Here is a 23,814-nt window from a genome sequence, read left to right on the forward strand (position 1 = left end):
TTTATAATAGCTTTCTTATCAGGATGAGACATAATTCTTTAGCCAATAGAATTACCAGGAAGGCTACGTTTAAAATTATGTGTATCCACGTATTTTGGAATTTCTGCAGCTTATGGATACACACAACTCTGTGGATGAAAATGCAGAGCATGTCTATGTGGCTGCTTTAGGCTCTTTCGCCTTTAAACAGCAGATTAAGGAGATCAAAGGGAAACAGCTGAAGAGACGATAACTATGAGAGTTTTGCCTGGTGGCCATACTGCATCTGTTCTTGCCTCTTCACCACTTGTCAAAAGCTCAGATTTGAGCTTGCAGTGACATCCTGTATGTGTAAATCTGATCTCTGTGCACCATTACATCAGTCTGATACAAAATCCTAGAATAAAATTTTTGAATTTTTCTCAGCTTTCAATTTTATGATTATTACTTTTCTCTGAGAGTAGTAGAATATATATAGAATATAAAATAATCATTTTATCATTGCAATAAGAACTTGTGTAATAAATATACAAATGCAATGAGTAAAAATTTTAACTTTTTACCTTTTAAATAAAGAGGATTCTACTGATACATCCAGCAAGCTTCACCCTGACCATCGTTATGATTTTAGAGGATCCAACATCCGACTGATACAACCTCATGTTTAAAACCTTCATGGAAAAAATAACATAGTGTGAGCTCAATAGCTAATATGTACAATTCAATATTTGGTTATTTAGTGCGCATCATATCATAAATGCTAAACTGAACAATATTTTCACACATTAAGATTTTATTGATATCCCTTAGGCAGGATTGACATACTCTATATGGACAGACGTACTGGGCCGCTTACAGATTACAACTGCAGGAACTGTTAAGTCCAGGCGCACAATTTTTGTGCTGATGTAAATACCAGAGTGGGTTTCCTGTGGTTTCTAAACAATAGTTTAGTCATAATACCACTTAGAGTTGATTGTGGAATATCTAAGAGGGAAGAAATGTCATGATCTCACTTGTTGCAGCTGTGGCATCTATTACAGTACCGCACTCAACTTCGGTGAGATCTTTACAGAAGTGTTTACAAAGGCAGATTTCATGGCTAGCTTCTTTATTTTATACAACTGTGGTAATGTGGCTGAAAACACCTGAATTAAATGGGTAAGTTATGACCTATATCGTCTACTTATGGTATCACCCTGAAACAATCCAGTGCAATAGCACTGGTCCTTGTGTCATACCATATAATGCAGTTGTTCACATACTTCTTATAGTAGAAAACATAAGACAATCAACTAATGAGCTACTACCTGAGTAGCTCATTAGTTGATTGTCTTATGTCATGATTGTCTCATGACCTGCATGCAATAAAAAGGCTGATAAATCTTTGGTAGAATTAGGGGTGCACATTGCACATACCAGTTTATATTATTGCACTGCCAGAAAGTAGTCCTGTGACAGTGAAACTATTGTATTATTAGGTTTGTCCCCTACATAAAGTGTTGGAACACAATAATCAAAGTGAGAAAAGAGTCCCTGTGGTGTTTAGTCTGCACCTGAGAGCAATGACTGTTTTGCTGCATGTGCTGAAAAGTTTCTTGAGCATCTTCCCATTAGACTCACCTCCACCAGCTCCCAAAACAGAACTTGGGATCCTAATCAGTTTAAGTCTGGGGTTTGCTGCCTTTACCCTGCTGATGCAACTATAAAAAGACCACGCTCACAACCCCACTGTGTCACATGCTGTTGAAGGACCTTTATCAGTAAATGGAGTCGATTCTGCTTCTTTTTGAATCAGTGTCTGTCTCCAAGTACGTCTCCTCCCAGCTTAACTTTATACAGCCAACAATTGCTGTGTCTTCACAGAATTACTGCAAATATAACAACTGTGATCATTCCTTGATGCTCGACACACACACAGTGAAAAGGAAGGGCGTTAAAGCAGGCCCCTGCGGTGCTGCTCACTGTGCTGTCAGAAGGGCACCTCTGCAGCCGGACGTACTGTGCTCTACCCTCAAGGAAATTTGGAATCAAGGCTAAAAGTATAGCACCCACCTTCATGTCTGAGCTTTATAAGAAGTCAGATGGTATTTGAAGTATTGTAGAAGTTGCAGAATTTGACACTCGCAGTATTGCCTGCCACACGTTTTTGTTTTTAATGTACTCTTAATTTGATCTGTTATTGTATATTTTACACATGTTGGTATGGGATATTGTATTTGTTTTAAATGTTATATACTTATGTGGCATGTGTATTTTGACTTTTGTCGCCATGATGCCAGGTCTTTCTTGGAAATTAGGTTTTTAATCTCAATGAGAATTTTTTACCTGGATAAATAAAGGACTAATAAATTCAGATGGTGAATGATGCTCAGCCATAGCCTTGTAGTCATAGAGGGTGGAGAGATTCTTTAATTCTTTAAGCCCGGTTAGTTCTGATATTTTATTATCTCAATTAAAATGGTTAAATATGTTTATTAATAAAGTTTTTTTTATGTGTAGAGTAGTTTGGCTACAAGCTACCATGATGCAAATTGGACTGCTCTACGTCTGCACAGCTAAAGAAGTTTCTCACTTCACTTTTCCTTTTAATCACTGGAACAGAGAAATTCCCATTCATGCAAATTAAGCGTGATTTTACGACGCATCATATTAGCTACGAGACATTAATCTGTGTTCTGTGTGGGTGGCGAGATTCAAAATAAGCTAGTCAGTGTTTCTTTATGTTACAGGAAAAAGTTTCTCAGTATGTTTGCAAAGCTCGGCGTTCGTGAGTCAGTTTAAATGGATCATTAATTTTCCTGTTGGGGGACATATTCAGAATCCAGCAGTGATAATGACCTATTATTATAATCGAAGGGTAATGAGTATGGAACAGTAAGGTTTTAACTGCAGTATAGATTGTCTTAGAGAACAAATTTAATTAGTCTACTGTACTGACTTGATACCTTTTGCCATTGAGAGCATTTTAATTTGCTGTAGCTGATTCACAGCAATATTTGAAGCACTGTTTAGAGCATAAACAGCTTGATTTTTATATTTTGATTTCTCTGATTTTACTTTTATGTGTGTGAAAAAACTCTGCCAAATCATATGTAGCACATGAAAGCAGTTTTAGACATGGTCAGGATGGTGTGCTGAAGTTCAAACTGGCATAATTTGGCATGGTTGTGGGTGCCACACAGGCTGGTTTGAGTGTCTCAGTATCTGTTGATCTACTGGGATGTCCCTACACAAACGTCTCTCAGGCACAGAGGCTGCTCTAAGATAAAATATCCATTGAGCTGTGGTTCTCTGGGTAAAAATGTCTTGTCAGAGGACAATGGCCAGACTACTTGAGCTGATAAAAGGGCAGCCTTAACTTGAAGAACCACTCGTTACAACCCAGGTGTACAGAAGAGCATCTCTGAATGCACAACACGTTGAACGTTGAGGCAGATGAGCTACAGCAACAGAAGAAGAGCACATCTGTGCCACTCCTGTCAGCTGAGAACAGTAAACCGAGGCTATAATTCACATGGGCTCACCAAAATTGGAAAGTAGAAGATTTGAGAAACATGCGTGTTATTTTGCATGTGGTCACACTGGATCTGTTTTCCTGTTGTTACTAAAGAATCTTGCCACGTAAATGTGGCAGGTTGTCTAAATCTGTGTCAACTTCTGCATGCGTGTACATTTCATGTTTTGGAGGGGCAAAGCATGAAATGGACACGGTGGATCGGCATGTATATTACACGCTTTGTCGTGATACTGGGCTAGCTAAATCACAGGCTGGTGCAGTAAAAAAAACAAAACTGGCACGCATCACAGTGACTGACAGCCCCAATCAGTCATTGTGGTTTGCTGACAGTGTGAGTTTGATTAGCCAGACTTGTAATGATTGCAGGAGTGCAGACACTCACATGTTCACTTGTGAAAGCATTGCACTGTTTCCTTCACCAAATCTAATGTAAATCAAAAGATTAGCAATTAAAACTTTATATTAAGTCTTGTGAGGACCTTTTTTAAGTATAGTTCTTGATTCTTGGAGCATTCAGTCTCCCAGACCTATTGTACAGTCGGTGGGGTGTTGTAAAAGGCATGTTATGAGGTTGAATGATGGCTGATTTTAAATTGTCGGTCTCTCTCTAGATATATAATTTTGTAACTGATCACATCAGTAAAATGTGAGTGAGACACTTTATGTTTGAATGATTATCTATGAGGGCTGATTAATGTTAATTTGATAGGCTATATGTACAAATCTGTATTAAGCATCTTGATAATGGCACAATTATTATACATGCATTGGGGAAAAGCATTAAAATGATGATGAATTACACATTAATTTCCTCCTTCATATCATATTGGACTTTTAGCTGTACATGAAGAAGCTTAGGGTGACTCACATCCTGCATCATCAGGAGGGCAATTTTTTCCAGATGTATCCTGGGAATGGTGCTGCATGCCAAGACCAACTACATTAAGGCATTTTAATGGCTTAGGCACATGCCACAGATTTCTGTCATATTCTGGATTTGCCAAAAAGTCATGCACCCTCAGGATATCTGCTTCTGCAACCAGGCTGTGAGAAGGGGACGTGTGCGACACACATCACAGGACTCCTGAAGGCCTTCTACTGCATTACATCACCTGCTGCGTGACTCCTGTGATTCAAGTGAAATCATATTTTTTAATTTTTTCAAATAATTACCTTCAGATTAAAAGTGACATTTAAATCCCATAGTGTGTGTATGTGTGTGTCATCAAAAATAGCATGAGTGACGCAGGAACTGTTTTCTAACCGTCGGCTACCAATACATCAGAGAGGCTTGAGAGTGATTAATCATGTTCTTTTAATTTGAGCCTATTCTTGTGTAATCTAAGGAACATTTTTTATTGCTGTCAGCTTTATTGAAAATTCACTGGAAACGATTACTGCTTACCTACGTAATTTCTATTGGAACTACACCAACTACAGATTACTGGTTACTGCCCGTCTTCAGACAGTCAACAGACAAAACATGACAGCGATTCCTGGGTTTTCCATTTTATTTTTTTATCTGCATTTATTGGGTTATATTTAAATAGAAGTATTTACAAAATGTGGATTTTTTTTTTGTGAAAAATGAGTGAAATTTAATGAGTTCTACATTTTGGTTATGCTGCCCCTATGAACAGAAACAGGTTATCTGAGGGTCTCTGGTACTGTCTGACATGATATAATTGGTAGTGTAACAGCTGGGCCTACTCCAAACAAGGACCCATGGGTTGGTGAATAAACATATAACTAATTGGTGAAGGGGAACAGGTGTGAAAGGCACCACAGGTGAAACTGATCAGGCAGTAAGCAGTTAACAAGAGAAACCTCCAAAGCAAGTAAAACTAACAACAATCGACAAGAGCCAAAGATTACAAAATTTATCAGGAATTAACCAAAACAAAACAGCAATCCAGTAATTATGTTTGTTTTGTTTTGTTCCTTTAGCCAGTTTTAGTTTCCCTTTATTTGACACGATAGTATAGAGCAGGGGTGGGACATCAGTGTTCCCTACTGATCGTTTATTGGCATGCAACACTAAGTTGAACTCAGTTCTGCTCAATATTCATTTTATCTATTTATAAACTGCTACTGGTAAGAACTGACATTTCTATTTTGTCCAATTTCAGCCCGGCCTTTCCAAGCATGCATTTAGCATTTAGCTTGAACAAATCACTGTCATACACGCTTTCATTCAGCGCATCACAGCCAACTCCTCCATAATCTCAAACTCTTTTGCTATCCCACTTAAAGAGATTAGTAACTGGGGTGTGTCATGCACATCACAGCTTTCATCCAGGGACATATCCCCAAATTCTTCTTTTCTTTCAGGGCAGAGTCCAGCAAGCACCGTTTGATAAACTCCTGATCAGAGAAATGCTTACTGTTTTTTGTGATTTTTGTGGGAAATAACAAATCTGGTCTTTACTGTGTTTTGGATGTGTGTAAAGCTTGAAAAAGTCTTTGTTTTTTTGCACCGTTGTTAGCAAAGATTCAGATGTCCCACTCTGCATCAGTCAAATTCTTGTGTTACTCTGCGTGTTTAGTTTCATAAAAGCGATTCAAATTGTAATCCTTAAATGCAGCATTCTGCTCTTTAAAAACTATGTGCACCACTTTACCTGTGACCAGTAAATGAATGAAATTTGTGATTTCCCATTGACGCACAGGCCAGTTGAACAACCAATGGGCTACTTTGGCTCCAAGTCTGTTATAGAGAGTAGACATGCACCAGTAGCAGGGGCAAGGTGGACACACCAGAAATGGTCTCAGTGGGGCTCAAACTGAGGCCCCCCTGCCGTAACCATAGCGGTCCCCAACCCCTGGTCCACGGACCCATGCCGCTCTGTGAGTCGTTTGGTACCAGGCTGCGAGAGTTGAGGCTCAGGTGTGAAATTTTTGGTTTTCAGGGTTTTTATCGTTAACTCTGTTTCCCTGGGTCTTTTCCCGTGTTGTAGTTGTGTGTCTTATTTTGAAAGAAATATTTACGCGTTACCATAGCGACCAGAGAGCATTAAGGGGCAGAGAGGATGGTGTTACTCTTAATGTTGTTGGTGCATTTCAGGAGGACGCTGCTAATAAAGTTACACAATTACACAGTGAATTCGCATTTATTATTATATTTACAAAATACCACTGTTTTTGTCTTGGTTGTATCATTTTATTTTTTGTATTTATCCACGACACCTTAAAGGCCTGTCAGTGAAAATATTGTTTGACATTAAACCGGTCTGTGGCGCAAAAAAGGTTGGGGACCGCTGCCGTAGCCTTTTGGTTTCCTACTCCTGTTTTTGCTCAGGCCGTGTGCTGGTGCTATTGGTCTACATTCATGTTTACGTGGGTGGTATGTTCACATGCATCTGATTTTTTATTTTTTTTTCCCCCAGCAGAACATTGGGTTATTTACTTCACCAAACGATGGGTCTAATTTTGTTGCTGATTTGCATAATTTGATATTTGTTGTAGCTTGAAAATATTAATGAAATTCTGAATGCAATATTTACAATTTAAGGCCTTTTTTAAATTTAATTTGTGGTGGATATTCATGCTCCAACAAGGACAATTGATTAGTGGTACTGTATCACAGCTGTTTGGTTTTCATTTACTGGCAAAGTCTGGTATTCTGCCAAATCAAGAAATGCAGACAGTCGGTCTCAGAGTTATCCAGCACTCTGAAGCTAAATAATAATGCACTCTGTTTTCTTCTCTGTTGTCCGTGACTCTTGAGGACATTTGCATTAATACACCTTCCGTGCCCTCAACACAGCAGTTGGTATTATGTGGTTATGCCTTTGTCTGAGACCTACATAAACTCTAAGGAAAGATATTTTAATTATTTTTAAACTACTGCTTGGGTGTGAAACTAGAACAACCTTTTCTACCACCCACTGGCTACTGCTCATGTCTGGTTGCTGTCTGAAGACATTTTCTGTTTGTCTGTCAAACAGTTTGTCTGTCATTGGGTTTTTTTTAAACACTTCATTTAAAGAAACAGCACACATGAGCGCACAGTAGCAAGTGAACATACATACACACACTCCAGGCATTTTGTCAGCAAAATGGATTAACGTTTTGGTATTTTGCTGAAATGCTGACAGGAATGAAAATATTGTGTCTCCAGTTCTGACAACGTGCCTTGGAAATCAAGCAGTGAAATGCAAAACCTGCTAAAATATGCAGCTGCCAGGAGACATGACATTGCCCACAAAAAAAGGTTGACTGCAAATTAAGATACTCTCTATCTGAATTCATGTAATAAACTGGTACAATTTGTGCATGATTAGGTCAACTGCAGTGAAATGTAGTGGGGGAAAAAAAGCATCACATTGTTTTGAAGCATCAAGCATCAAGTTGAGCTGAGAAGCAGCCATGCAACCTTCATAGGGATCGGCCGCAACTCCCCTTCATAGATATCCTATTAATGAAGTCGGGTACAACATAAAAGGAGGGACTGGATTAGAGACTGGTAGCAAAGCTGTCTGCAAGTCAAAGCAGTATGAATAGTGGACCCCAAATGAGAGTCATCCACACATTCACACACTGGTGATGGCAGCTACATTGTAGCCACAGCTGTCCTGGGGCGCACTGACAGAGGCGAGGCTGCCAGACACTGGCGCCACCAGGCCCTCTGACCACCACCAGTAGGCAACGGATGAAGTGTCTTGCCCAAGGACACAACGCCCGAGACTGTCGGAGCCGGGGCTCGAACCGGCAACTTACTGATTACAAGACGAACTGCCAGCTCTTGAGCCATGATCGTCCCATGTTTATATTTTTTACCTCAGCCACTGTGCATGTGTGTTATTTAGTGTTACTGAGCTGCAGCCCAGGAGGTAGAGCAGGTCATCTACTGTTCAGAAGGTCCCTGGTTCCTCTAGTCTCTATGCCAAAGTATCAATGGGCACGATACTGAATCATAGATTCCCCCCTGATGTGAATGTTGGATACAAAAAGTGCTTGTATGAATGGGTGCTTTGAGAGCTCAAAGAGAGTAGAAAAGTGCTAAGAACCAGTCCATTTATTCACTGGACCTGAGCTAGATAAATTTCAGTAAAAATCATAAAATGGTGGCTTTGTAAAAGTTTTGGCAGGTAGTTTTCACATTCTCTCATTTTTCAGCTGTTCTTATGTGTAGCATTACATATGGATCTTTTGTAAAGTGGTAAAATACTACAGAAGTACTGTAAATGTGTATTTTGAGCATTTGTTTTTAGCTTTCACGTAAGCAGATTTGCTCTCTTGTTTTTGTGTTTTGGGAAGGCTAAAGAAAATACATCAACCTTTACATTGCCAACTGAAGAAAGCCAAAGCTTGTCTGCTACAGTTATCAAGTTGTGACTCTACAATGACTGTTTAGTTGCAGGGACTCATTTTCTGTGACAGTTAACTTTGCAGCATTGTTGTAAACCTATTTCCTTTTAATTAAAATAAACAGCAAAACCATAAAAAATATTACAATAGATCTGTAATAAATTCAGCTGCCGTCTTTAATGCAACATTGATGAAGATCTCTCGAAGTTAGATTGTCCTCTCTGAAGCCACTAAGGCATCAGCCTTCAGACTCACTCCATCAGGCAGACACCCACATTTACTGCAGCTCAGAGAGGAGCATCGAGATAGAAAGCTGCTAATTACTAAGTTCATGAGGCGGATAAAGCTGCGCGCAGGCTTTAAATATCAATAAGTATGTGCTACACATTTGCTAACTGCTATTCAGCTGGTCTGATTGGACGGAAGCTTATCTCAATTCAAGCAGATGGTGGCAGTTTATTTGATAATGATGTGCAGAATGCATTGTAAAGGGCAGAGGGTCAGTGAAGGAAACAAAACACACTGAGCAGCCCTGATAGTGCAATCATGTTAATTTCCCTGTAGATTAGCTTTATCTCCTGGTGCCTGTTTATCTTTTGTGGTTATTTTGTAGAATACATCATTTAAACAAAGTCTGTGACGTAAAGATAGCAATTCAAATAATCTGTCACCAAAAATCAAACCCGTAATAGTCAAAATAATACCCACAATTCACCAGAGACCCTGATTAGTTATATGTTGCTGTAGTATTAACATTATACCAAATAAGATGCAAAAATTCTCAGGAAGTGAATCAGCTTCTGTTAAGTTGTCTGATGAAATTTGCTTGCTGGTTTGCTGCTTTGTGGATTAAAAGGTTAAAAAGGTTATGGAGACATTCTTTTTCTTTTTTCTTTTCCACATGCGGATTTTACATGCTGTTGAAGCTTCCACAACGGTATCCTGTGATTTTCCTTTGACCAGAGGACACTAGTCCCGAATTTCACCTTGAACAAATTCAATAAGAGTTTACGGACCCTGGGGTGAAAATGGGCCCACAGTGGTTTAGCTGAAAGTAGGACAGATTACCACGGGGAGCCTGATCTGGGTTGGATGGTGCCCTGCAGGTAGAAACTCACATGAAGCCGCTGGCTCTGCCAGCTGCGTCTGTATGACTTTAAATAGACGTTGACAGCCAGCAGGAGAACTTGCCTGTTGGCTGCCAGTTGTGGCCTAAATGTACTTTGTCACAATAAAGATGATTTATTTAAAAACCACACAGAGCATGGCGGGGGCAGTATTTCAAGCCATCATGGAAATTAGGCCTTCACTTTCCACTTTTTGTTTCCAGCGGCGAGAGCTTAACGGAGCTGTCAATGGCAGTCCTAATGGATGCTAATTCATCCTCCAGAGCTCATCATAAATACCGAGCTCTCTGCCCGTTGTGTAAGCAACGAATGGCATCATCATTACTGCAAAAGCGCAGTGCACTAACCACTTCTGTTTTATGACTCAGAAAAGCTGTGTGCTTCGTGCCATTATGGACTGGAAAACATACCATTCAATTTTCATTATTTGACAATATGTTTTGCAGGCTTGCAGCAAACCTATCAACAGAGGATACTTTTTTTTTTTTGCCTTTTTAGCTACACATTCCTAATCCTGCCTTTTTGATTAAACTAATGTAATGACAGAGTTAACTCAAAGATTAATGTTAAGTATAGGAAATGTCTGTGATTTTAAGATCCCACCATATAGAATATGAAGCACAGCTGTGACTGTAATGTTTGATTATATGTATAAAAGGGGCCATAGTGACATAGTTAATTATGCTCAAAGATTTTGTGTTACACAGGAGATGGTGGTCACCATAAAAGTGTTTTAAGTACATTCATTTAAATTTAATATGTTTGCAAATGCTCAGGTTATGGTGTCAAACACTCTGCATAACAACGTACAAAGTGTTTTAAAATGCTTAATGTCCTAAATAATAAAATTTTATATTATTTTAAATTATTAACTGAAGCAAGCAGTGCGCCTGTCATCCTGCTCAACAGTGTGTTAAAATTTAACTCGGGTAATTCAGATTTATGATGTGGCGAGGTACCGATGTCTGGAACAGGTATTTGGAAAAAAATGAGGAAAAGTGTAAATTGCAGGAGAGATCAGGCCAAAAGACACAGATGTATCAATTTAAAACAGACAAATAACAGATGTGCAGCAGAAACTCACTCATTGTCCCAGTTCAGAAAGTGGACCTGAACGCAGAATATGAGTCAGAAATGTGTAGCCATTTTTTTCTTGTTTATTTTTTTTTAAGAGAATAAAGATGAGATAAAATTTCAAGCTCACCTTTAAAAAAAAAAAAAATTCTCTCTTTTTTTTCTGTTTACAGACACAACTATATTAATATGGATGATGTGTTAGGAACAAAAAGATAACAGAAATAAAAATTATCATCCCACAGCGGGCTGAATTCAAAGACACCCCAAAAACCAAAGTGAAAAAATGATGTGCAAGGCTACTCACAATGGTACTTAATAGTTTGTATGGCCCCCACGTGTTTGTATGTATGCCTGAAAAGTCTGAGATGCAACCTGATGGTGTTGGACAAAGCGAAACATAAAGTCCCAGAGGTGGATTTAGGTGGATTTAGGTCAGGCGAGCGTGGGACACACTGCACCAGGGAAAGGTTTGACAATGGGCCCAAGAATTTCATACCAATTCCTAATGGCAGTCAAGGTGCTGTTGTTTAGCCTGTAGAGGTCAGTCCATGCTACCTGTAGTGACACTGGCCCTAGCTAAATGCATAACTAGTGAAAAAACAACAATTTCTTTTCAAAAATGTAGGTGTTTTGGAAACTGGAAGTGCAAAGCAAAAGATGGATCTATCTGAGAAACTAAGTGAGACTGCACTCTCATATGGTAGTGAATTCTAGGAAGCCCCAATCTAAATCTCAGTTTTCCTCCATTTTGGCTCTAATTGGGGTCATAATTAACAAAAATAACAGTGTGTTTTATTCAATAATCTATAATTCTATAATTTGTAAAAACTAGCAACTGAGATCTTAAATTCAAACGTAGATTAAAAGAGCAGTGGGTTAATTTTCCTATAGACTTAGGTAGTTGGCCCTACTCTTCAAACAAAAAAGACTATTCCACTACTAGGATAGGACATACAAAGAATAAAGCTACACAAAGAAAGTGTTTACCACAAGAAGACACAAAATGATCCAGCAGACACAAACACCGAGGGGAAAATGGACAAAGGAAACACAAAGAAAATAGGAGGGAGGAGATCTTACAATAATAAGAATAAGAATGAGAACAACAACAAATTCCTGAAAACCACGGCAATGCTCAGTTCAAAAATATCTCCAATTGAATTTTCAGATAAATGAAGGGATTGAGTGAGATTTTCAGAGCTAAGAAAAATGACTATTCTGTTTAGCTTTTAAAATGTTTACATTTTTGAGATGCATAGTACTTGATAATTGTTTAAACACCACAGCTGCATACTGTAAACTACATTTATCCAACTTAGAAATAATAAAGATCACCAAGAAAGCCAATCTGATTCATCGTGACCCCATTAATTTAAGGGGTGAAGATGACTTTAAGCTCATACCTGCAAGTTGACGTCAGGACAGTTCAAGTTTATTAACAGGGACCAAATTTTCAGCAGTTTATTCCAGTTTTTATACCTCTTTAGATTCAGCTCACAACAATGACTCTGTTCTCCCTAACCAAATCAGATGAAAACAGTCTACAAGCCTCCATAATCCATTAAATGTAGTTTGAGAGTGGTAAAACAAAGAAATCTGTGCTTTTTGAATTAAATGTTGCTAAATTAGGAAACAGCCCTAATTCAGCCGTTAATGTCACAAACCATTAGTGGCACGCAGAGAAGGGATGTTTTTTTTTGGTGTCAGGAATGAGAGCGTGCCTGCACTCCACCATGTTGGTTCAGAGTGAACACAGAGAGTCTGGCTCAGACAGATAATCCCAGGAAATGCGTTTGCCATGAAAAGAGCAAAAGAAGCCTTTCCTCTGATGCTTTTACTGTGATTTGCCGCTATGGAAGTCTCTCACCCCTTCCCCCCTTTTCCTCCACTCTTCATGAAAAGATGCCATTTCCCCCCCTCTGTGATTGCTGTGATATTGAGTCACCCAGAGACTAATCTTGGAAATAATAGAGATTAAGCTTTTCCTCGTTTTTTTTCTTACCGTGCTGTAATTTCTTCAGCTCATAATCTTTTATCCTGTCTCAGTATGGGTTGGTTGGCTGCTGTGACCTACACTTTTAGCTTCCCTGCATAGAAAAAGAATGTGAATGCTGATTAGCAAGCAGGGATTGGTTCATTTCGAAAGGTGGATTTACATTTATAGTATCAAGAAAGGAGTGAACAATACTTGTGTCAGTGTTGAGCTTTGAATTTCTCCACATGCTGCAGTGTATGTGTGCACAAGGCTATAGGAGTGAGGCCCTTCATTTAAGGATTTAATTTGGGGAAAGGAGAAATGCATACCAAGATGCTGCCCGACTCCCAAGAACAATGCTGGCCTGTTTGATGCAACAACTGCTGCTGTCATTAGATGATATGCACTCACCCAAGAAGCATTTTAACTAACCACAATGATAGGAAAAGGGTTTAAATGAGGGAAAATGTTTTTTTGAGTGTTGCAAATGAAGCAAGTTAGTTATCAAATTTGACCAAAATGTTCTAGTAACACTCGAAAAGCTGTGAAGAGCAATATCGTCACTTTATTTCACTCCATTCATGTGTAAACACAAAGATGGCTCATTTGTTTTCTGCCTTGCATGTTCCCGATGCTCTTGGCCAATAAGAGCATCCTCTTTATGCCTAGAATTGCGAAAGCATGAGGAAAATACACAGGGGAAGCTCATAAAGCTTGTCTGCATACATGCTGCTGATTAGCTTTCATTTGAATGAATTCAATTTTTACTCAGTATATCCATGATCAAGTTAAGAGTATATTCCCCTTACTCATGGGTGTGATAAAATAATTTAATCATGTGTTGGCGTGGGCAAAATTTTTTGGTTTATGTAAAATCTTTTGAAAGCTTTCCTGTGGTGTTTGTCCAGGCAGGCAGTACCACCCTCTTCCATTCTGTCAAACAATTCAATTTAATTGAGTTTTATTTATATAGGACCAAATCAGTCATCTCAAGATTTATTTGGAGTCGTTGTGAAGGGTTTTCCAATATTGTCTGCAAGCTCCACCCCCAGTATGTCACTGGCCTTTTGTTGAGTTTGTCAAGTCTGTTGGTGTCTGCCCAGCACACCACAGCATAGAAATACTGGCCACCAGAGACTCCTGCGGATCCTCAGGAGCTGGCAGATTATTAAGTATCTCGGCAGCCTCAGAAAGAGACCCCTATGCCCCTGCTTGTACAGGGCTTCTGTGTTTTTTATGAAGGCCAGTTTATTGCCCATGTGAACACTGAGGTATTTGTAATCCTCTACTGTCTCCACACAGACCCCATGAATGGAAATAGGTGTCACTGGTGTTCTGGTCCACCTCATCCTCACAACCAGTTCCTTTGTCTCTTTCAGGTTAAGCTCCAGATTGTTACGTTGTGTGAGCAGAACAAGGTCATCAGTGCAATAACTGCACATCTTAAAATCTGTTAATAAGTTGTATGTTCTTCAGACCAGAAATGCAGGCTTTGGGGTCGATCTCGAGTCTGGCTACCTGGTTTATGTAAAACACAGACCTGATAGGGTTTTAAAAAAATGCTGTTTAGATATCAAAAGACTTATTCTGTATCAAGTATGGGATATATGAGTATTAATAGCATATTAGTGCCAATGTAAACATAGTCACTGGTAATGATGCTTTAACTGTGTTTATTAGAAATGTTTCATAAACTAAATTCTTCTCTGCCCAACCTAATTACACAGTAATTGAGTTCACGAGTTTAGGGTTGTAATTTCAAAGTTACGGCGTTTTATTTCTTAACGCTTACAGAGCCATGCTGGTTAACACATTCCCATTATGACCGGATGAAACAATGTGACCATGGCATTCGTTTGTTTTGTCCAGTCTGCCAGAGTGAATCTTTTGAGATGCTCTCTGGACGTAAATGAGATGGGTAATTTTGAAACAGACAGGTCCCGTCAAAAGCACGTTCTTCTTGTCGGCAGATGTTGTACAGATTCTCACAGCTGATGGCAGTTTCTAGCTTGTTCAGCACCAAACGCAGTTAATTAAACGTCTCGCCCTGATGTGTTTTGTGAATATATGCATAGGAGATTAATAAGATCAATTACAGATTTGTGTAGGAGAGGGAATCGTTGTCCCCAAAAGTCATACTGACAGGGAGATTAAGCACATCAGTCTACTGGAGGGGGGGAAAGGGTCTGTCCTCTGCCTGTGATTGCCTGTTACTGTTCTTCTTTCGCTCTCTCATTTGTTGCTACTTTGTCATTCACTCTCAATACGGTGTTAATTCAGTTCAAATCACTTTATTGACACCAGTGACACAAACAGTCCTGGTGGAGCATGTAAATGAATTTGGAATTAGAAAACAAAAGTGTGTGTTTTATGCATGCATGATATTCAGGGAGATTAGCACATTAAAAACGCAGGATCAAGTAAATAGTGACAATCAGCTCTAATCACTCCTTATTTCAAATTCTAATTCCAACAAATACCTGGCACAGTGGAGTGGCTGCAAAGCATCAAATAAACAGAGGGTGTGGTTGGTGGTCGTTGTCAAATAGTATGTTCGTTTGTTGGCTTATTGTTGATTTTTTATTTATTTTATTTATTGCTAATTCAGTGCTAATTTGTGCTGCACCTCTATATTTGTCTCAACACGTGGAGTCATTTGGTAGCCAAGACTTGCTATTCTCTGCATCTTTACTGAGTTTATTGTGTTCACTTCTCTTTATGTTTATCAGTTTCAGTTTGTTTAGTTGTGTTTCTGTCCAGCTTGATATTGCATAAGCATCTGAGTACCTCAGTAGCTGCTGATAAGATGTGGGAATTTAATCTTTAAGCAATGTGGTTATCATTTTCATTTCAACTTCATCCAGGCGGGGTCCACCCTTGACAGGTCGCCATTGTGTTACAGGGCTAACACAGAGAAACCATTCACATTCACACCTGTGGGCAATTTTCAGATTAATCATCAATTAATCTAACTGTGTGTCTTTGGACGGTGGAAGTTAGAGTAACTGGCCAGATGGTGGATTCAAACCCAGGATATTTATGCTGTAAGGCGACAGTGCTGCCCCATTTTTAATTTTATTTGTTATTATGATAATAATTTCAGTTTGATGCTTCAAGAGGGGAAAAAAGTTGAGATTTTCTCAACTTTAAGGCAAACAATTGAAGCAACTACCAATGAGAATGAAGGACAATATTGATTGACATGTGATGGGGCAGTAAATACATTAGTGTTATTTAATGAGCCATACAACTCTTCACTAGCAGCCAAGCAGCATGTGATGACTGGATTGCCTTCTGTGTGAACGCAGTTTATCAAATGGGTACAAATATGCACATCATTTCATGCTCTGCTAAGATCATGAACAAAGACAGTGTTCACATTGTCACTGTGAGCAGCTGACTTTTTAATTTGATAGGTGGTACCTGCACTACATGACACACCAACATAAGCAAGAATTATTGTCATTATTGGAGTATTGTTGCATTGTTGCGACACCCGCCAGCCATCGAAATTTGCAAACAAATATTCTGATAGTTTTGTTTGGTTTGTTTTGGGGACAGGAAACTTTGTGGTTTCTGTGATCTGTTTGAAGTCTGAGTTTGAGTGAACAGTCATGTTTGAACTGGCTTTGGCTGAAAAAGGTAAAAAGTCTGTATGGTGAGCAAAACAGAGATTGCCAAATTGACATGATCTGAGAACGATTTAGTCGAGATTGCGCGGTCTCTAACTAGGCACCGATTATCCAGCGCACAAAAGATTTCCATGAAGTCTTAATATGTTTTTACATTTGCAGATCCTGTTGTGTGCAGCACTAGCTGGCCCATTTTATCATGCTTCTGTTACTGTCCAGTCTTCATAGAAACTACTGCTTCCACAGTACCACAGAACAAGTACAGTGCATTAGAATTATAGTATCATCTTGGGCCTCAAGGATTGGTTCATGAGACCTCCCTGCAGCATGCAGTGTATGTGCAAGCCTGAACTTTACTCTTTCACGTGTTTATAGCCTTCATTACTTTCCTATAAAGTATCTAATTATGTCCAAACAAATTCTGGCAGGTTTCTTTACTTTAACATTTTCACAGTAAGAAGAAGGTGCCCCGAGGCTTTTGCAGTGGCAGGCAATGATAAAATAAGACAGGCTGTGGTGTCCACTGCTCCTTTATTTTCTGCCGTCTTCATTAAACACTTGGGCACCTGTGCAGGACAATAAATCACTCCCTAAACTCTCTTTACATGCCTACTAAAAGCTTTCCTTCTGCAGTATTAGTCATATCATTTCTTTTCACATATCATTCTCCAGTTTGTTTCTCTTTCCAGTCTCCCCTTTGGTTTCTCTGCTCTTCTCAAATACTTTAGAAAATAGGACCAGATTAGTAAAAGCATGCTAATGCTCAAGGACTCTCAAACCGCCTCATCCCCAGAGATGAATCCTGAAATTTAGACTTAAAAGAAGCAGAAAATTGAGGAAAATTGCCTTCTGGTTGCTAAGCTTTTACTGAAATATAACATCATTAAACTCCAACATTATGATTGCATCTATTTAGAGAAAATGTTTAGGTGTTTATGAATAAGAAATTTTAAGGAAGTTTCTTTTGGCGTTATGTCACAACAGTCACTTACATTACATTTTATATAATTGCCATTTATTTAATTCCTTTCTTCAGATTCTCTGTCATTCAAAAAGTAATGCTTAATATGTGTTATCATCATGTGCTGGAGATAAGCCTAATGTACATTATATTTTACTTTATCTTCTCTAAATCCATAATTAGTCATTTCTCTTAATCCTCCATCCTCAGTCGTGCAGGTTGATCATTTTCAGTCCTACACAGGCAAAGCTCTCCTTCTTTCTTACGCTATATATAAAAATATTGTGTTTTTAATTTTGCCTTTTTTAAACCTCTTTGTCAATGAGATGGTTTATTTTCATCACAGGGTAAAATTTCTGTAATAAAGCTCTGAAGCCAGTTTTATATTACATTCTAATATTTTACACACAACCTTTTTAGCCGAACAACCTCCGGACTTTTCATACACAGCCACGACAAACGATCTGTAATCACCATGCTTATGTAAGAAACTGTGGCTTTTAATGCGAACACACTAATGTTACTCTGGGGTTAGACAAAGGTCACTGCCATGTTGCTCTTTAAAGAATGTGCAGTCTTAAAGCATTTAGGCCAACTACAGTTAAGTGTGTTGAGACAAGAGGTCACGTGGAAGGAGATTTTAAAGCAGAAAGTGCTGGTGAAATTCCAGTGAGATGTTAAGTAATGTATGCATAAGATAGAAAAATGGTGAACATGTACATCAAACCTCATTACGATTCTTTTTCTCTGTATGTTGACTGAGCTGTTTGCTTGTTCAGACAAAGAACCGAGACAATCACAGATACTAAAGGGCAAAGACATTTGTCAGGATAAACTATAGACTTGTAAAGCAGAAAAAGGCCACACAAAGCATTTCATCATTTGTCCCCCACTATTACTAAAGTCATTAAAGCTTTACCGAGTGAATCATTCACTGTGGATAAGCATCTCAGTCTCAGATATGTGCTAAAATCACTCTTTATCCTAGTTTGTGTAGAACGATGTGCAGCTTTGGGGGCCTAAAATGAAAAAGGCTGAAATAGAAATTTGTGTCTTTTCAGAATTTATTCTGATTTAATCATCCCTGCTTTAGGAGCACTATCCCAGAACCAAGTCCACCCTCTCTTGGGCTCCCTGCCCATGCCAGGTCGATCCCTTCAGCAGCACACTCATGCCCAGCTGGAGCACTTCTTGCCGCTCAGGGTCAACGGCTCCTCGCCGCTTAGCCTCTTCCCCAATTTTAACACGGTAAGAACCCATTCTGCTTTTCTCTCGTACATGTATCACATACTGCAACTTTGGCTCCTTGACCATTTACATCTTTAGGTTTATCATTTACCATGCATTTGTTATAGAAACAGTCATTAGTCACAGTTTGCACATTATATTTTATGATGTTGTAGACAGTGCTGGACATATGCTTATTTGCCTTCTTGCCAAAAGTTGCCTGTACACCACCACAGTGGATTTGAAATCACTATGTGATTGAAGTGCAAGCTTTAAGCTTTAGCTCAACAAGGTTAACAAAAAAAAACTGAAATCATTTTCAGGAATCGACTCACAAACTAATATTTAAATATAAAGATTATTTTGAATATTTAAATGATAATCCCCGCAGTTAATGACTGCATGAAGTCTAGAACCCCTGGACATCATCAAAGGCTTTTCTTTTCTCATCACTGCAAGTTTCTACAAGGTGCAAGTTAATTTTGATTTTATATAACTGAAATAATCATTTTCACAACTGTGCGGGCTCTTTTAGAGAATTTTGGAATAAGTCTAATCCGACCAGTGCTCTGCACCTTGCTGAAAACCCTCTGTATTTCCATTCTTGCATTTTTGCTGTCTTCTGTGGTCTTTCTGATTTTGGTTCTTCAGCCTAATGATGATGATGGCCTCCCTTATTTACACTGATATCAATTTGAGCCTTATATTAAAAATGACTATTTAAAGCTATAAAATACAAATTCAGTACTTTGAATCAACTTCAGATATTGTGTTTGTTTTATTTGTTACTAAATAACAACGGGACAGGCCTCACATGAGTATGAAGCTGCTTGCTGGGCAATTGTAAGATTATTTTTAAGGTTCTGAAAATGTTGGACTATTTATAAAAATAATGCTAAATTTTTGTAAAAACCCTTTGAAATAACGGTGAGAGTCTGCACTTCAGCCACACTGAAATCATGTGTACAGAAGCACTACAGAAAATGTTTTTTCTTTTTTGGATCTAACTTTAGGTGGATTTAATATCTTTGCTGTAGACAAATAAAAGGGATGAACTTTTATGTAATTATTCACAAGAAAGTGAAAAAGTGTATTTTTTCTACAAGGTCTGAATATAACTTTTATACTTTAAGTAAAAGTCTGCAAAAATTTAGAAACTCAGGACAGCCACTTGTGATGTCAGCATACAGGAAAAAAGCACCAAAATTAAGATGAACAAATACATTCGGATGATTTTTTATTTACCATGTTATCATTTTCTACATGAAATACTTTACATTTTTTAACAGTTTAAACAGTTATGTGAAAGCTCATGTCATCATCAGGTCAAATCATCAAACATAACTCAGAATTCTAACTGAATTTTACTTGAGCTTCACAGCCACGTTATACTTTATTTTTAACTTGCAATCATAAACATACATGAGAAATTCCAAATATAAAACCTCTGTCTGGCACATAAAACACGTGTTTTTTGGGGGCGGCTTCTATAGTCACAGCTTAAACCTGTAATGAGTAAAGTCTGAGGAAAGTGCTAAATGTATCAGGCAGGTGGGAGGCTGGATAAATATTCATCTCTGACAACTAAAGCTAAAAATATGGCTGGGATATCACAGCTTTACTGTGGGGATTAAAAACATGCTTATATTCAGCTCGTATTTAGAAAAATATACACAGTTTGCTGCCTTTACATAATTTACACAGAATGTTAAAAACAGACTTACAGCTCTTTCTGTCAGAAATCTACGTTTATCACACGCGGCACAGTATTTTTTTCAATCACAGGAGGACGCTAAGCAAAAATCTACAACCTTATTTAATCAAAGTAATCAGCAAAATCAGCACTGATTCATAGTTAATCTGAAATACGGAGGTAGAAATGTGGGTAGTTATTTTGTACATCTGTGCAGATTTAAATCCTTGTTAAAGGAACACATTTTAACAACAAATAAATATGCTCCATTTTGCAAATAAGATCATTAGGAATGCCACCTTTTAAAGGAAATATGCAAAAACATATTTATTTATATTTAATTATTGCACATACAAAACAAAATCTCATATCCTGGATTATAAAATTCAATAATTTGGTGTATATGTTTATGTTTCACCTTATAGATGGACCCAGTGCAGAAGGCAGTGATCAACCACACTTTTGGCATGACTCCACCCAAGAAAAAACCCATTATCTCCTGTAACATCTGCCACCTGCGCTTCAACTCTACTGTAAGTGCTGTAACTCTACTTTTCCTCGATGTCACAAAGGAAAGTTTGTTAGCATCTAGAATGCAACCTTAAAATAACCTGAAATCATCTCTCGTGCACCACAAGAAGATAGAAAATCTCCTCTGACCACATAGCTGGAGGTTTTTTTAGCCATTAAAGATAGTAAATCATATAATTTTTTGCAGCACGAAAATACATTTATGCCCATAGCTTTTCCAAACACTCCTCTGAAGTTCTTCTTTTTACCATTTTTTTCCAGTCAACACAACATCTACATATTTTCAAATAATGTAATATTTTTTGCATCCCAAAAATGATCTTATTGCTGGCTATCTGTCTTATCACTCTGCTTGTTACATTTCTATCCTCTCTATTTTCAAATCACAGGCCACTTTAAAGGAAACCAGTCCGCTAGTTCTATTGCCTTTTATTCCTTATCACATTTTATTCATATTCATTTGACTCCAATGCCTATGGAGTTCATTTATACATATTTGCATTTATATTGTTAAGCAGTAACAGGGAGAATGACAATGACTCTGCTTTTTTGTGAAACTTTAAAGAAGCAGGACACTGGTCCAGGCTGATTATCCTACTACTCTTGCTTCCTAATCTCCTTTTTCTGTCTCTGCTCTTTACTTTTGGGTGCACAGTGATGGAGTCTGTTTTCTAGCTAACAGGCTCTCTCCTCCCTTTGTGGTACCTGCAGCTGTGCTGAGAGTGCTGGTTGACCCAGGAGTTGGATGCCAGGTTGCAGGCAGGTACCGGATCCCAACAGGGGGCAGAACAGTCCAGCAGGAATTTGCACTTCACAATTAAAGAGAAAGTCCAGAATAGCTGTGTAGCACTTTTTATGCTCATTGTTTGTGTAGTGCTTAAAAAAGTTACAGCTGAATAATTTTTCGCAGTTTTACATCCTACTTTTCATGCTGGACACACAGCTTCAACTTGCCATCGGAAAATGGGATTTAGCCACACCCAGTTATGCTGGTTAAAATATTATTTTTACTTGCAGTTGAATTTCTATTGTTTTACTGATTAGATGTTGCAGTAAATTGATAACATCTGCTAAGCTTTGTAGCTTTTCATTACCTGTGCACGTCTTAGCATCTTTTAGCCCATTGTTTTGGTTTTCTAGCATTTTGGATTGCTCTTAACAGTTTCATATTGTTTTTTTCATACAATAACCTTTTTTAGTTAACAAAGAGGCTTAAAGGTCAAGATCTGCAACTAGCTTGTGGACATGGCGGTGTATTCAAATGCTAGAGAGCTTTCTCAGGAGTTGGTGGAGAGAATTCAGTGTCTTATGGTTCCTATGTCCTTCTTTTGCACACATTTCATGGTAAGGTCTTGCTAGTAGAGCGGCTTTTTAGCACTAATGAGAATGTGAATGTATCCCTAATGGGAAGCTCAAGCAGTTTGTCCAGTATGAAGTCAAATAAGGATGACTGTGAAAGTAAAACCTTTTTGGGATTGGTGTAAAAATTCCAGATTATTCCTTTAAAGCTGCTGAACTCACTAAAAAGCATGAAGGTCTGACAGATCAGCAGATCAGATATGACCTAATTTTTCTGCTCCGTAGACAGTTGCTTGTTGTGTGTGAAGAGCATCACTGATGTGACAAATGCATAAAGCAGCTTGAATGAAGGTCATCGGTCTCCTTCAGGTGTCTCTAACTGAAGATCTTGGTCTTGCAGTCTTGGGATTCTTATTCCATGCGTTTTTCTTTCAACGATGCTATGGTGGAACATGGTGAACTCATACTACACTGGCATGCCAGATAGTATGGCAGTATGCAGATGACAGCAGAGTCGTCCGCCTGACTCAGTGGAAAATCACGCTGAATGGTTGGTGTGCACTGACATTCAACGTAGCCAAAGGGCTTGTATACCCTTTGCTCAGCCTTCCATTCCCAACCACACACTTTGACCCATGGTGCCACCCTTTCTGTTTGTGTAGGAGTCCAAGCTTTATGCAAAGTGTTGACAGGGAGACCTCTACCCCACCACTCTATGCACAATCTGTGCTCACCTAAAGATCATGTCTGCGCACTATGAATTTGAATGTGCATTAGCAAGGGATGTACAGTGTGTACCTTGAAACTGGTATGGATAATTTGAGCAATTACAAATTATCTAACAGCCTTGTGTGAAGCCAGATACTTGAAGTCTTGTCTCACTGATTCTCCGTTCTTTAGGAAGTGCACTCGTGTCTTTCATATACAGAAAGGCACTGGGGTTGCAGAAAAATATGTGCTCTTAAAGGATAAGTGTGGTTATGTCATCATATTTTTCTTATTGTTATATAAGTCAATGCCATGAAAAGAACAAAACCATTAAAGGTTATTTAACTCCAATATCTCAGCACTGACCCATGCAGTTTCATTCTGTCCTTTTTAGAAAAGGTTACTTAAACAGCTTTTATTTTATAGAGTCTATTTTTATTTGTTGTATTAGGTATATTGTATTTAAAACACATGGTATGCATACATAAAGAGAGAAAAAAGGATTTTATGTCTCATACTATCATTTACTCATCTAAATGCCAACTTTTAGTTTATTCTTATGCAGTATAATTATAAGAATTAAGTATGAATCATGTAACTATTATGCTGCATGAGGAAAATGGCAAATGCAGACATTTAACCTGTTGAAAGCCTACTAGAAGTAACCCTTGAAGCTCTTCTCTGAACTGAGAGGTTTCTGTCATATTTCAGGCCTGCTTAAGGAACAAAATGACTCCATTTGCATCAGAAGTTAGTGAGGGTGGTCCCTGCCTAT

At 38.4% G+C, this 23,814-nt stretch overlaps 1 protein-coding gene across 2 annotated transcripts in view; it reads left to right on the forward strand.

Moving 5' to 3' along the window:
• LOC102296801 (zinc finger protein 385B) overlaps positions 1-23,814 on the forward strand; it is a 42,924-nt gene that overhangs the window by 11,762 nt on the left and 7,348 nt on the right. For both annotated transcript variants that reach the window (XM_005928213.3, XM_005928214.3), the window contains exons 2-3: positions 18,675-18,829; positions 20,927-21,034. In XM_005928213.3, coding sequence (XP_005928275.1) covers positions 18,675-18,829; positions 20,927-21,034 — 263 coding nt within the window. The remainder of the gene's footprint in view (positions 1-18,674; positions 18,830-20,926; positions 21,035-23,814) is intronic.

This window comes from Haplochromis burtoni, unplaced genomic scaffold (assembly GCF_018398535.1).
Source record: "Haplochromis burtoni strain Fernald_Lab_line unplaced genomic scaffold, NCSU_Asbu1 Contig_108, whole genome shotgun sequence".
Lineage (NCBI taxonomy): Eukaryota > Metazoa > Chordata > Actinopteri > Cichliformes > Cichlidae > Haplochromis > Haplochromis burtoni.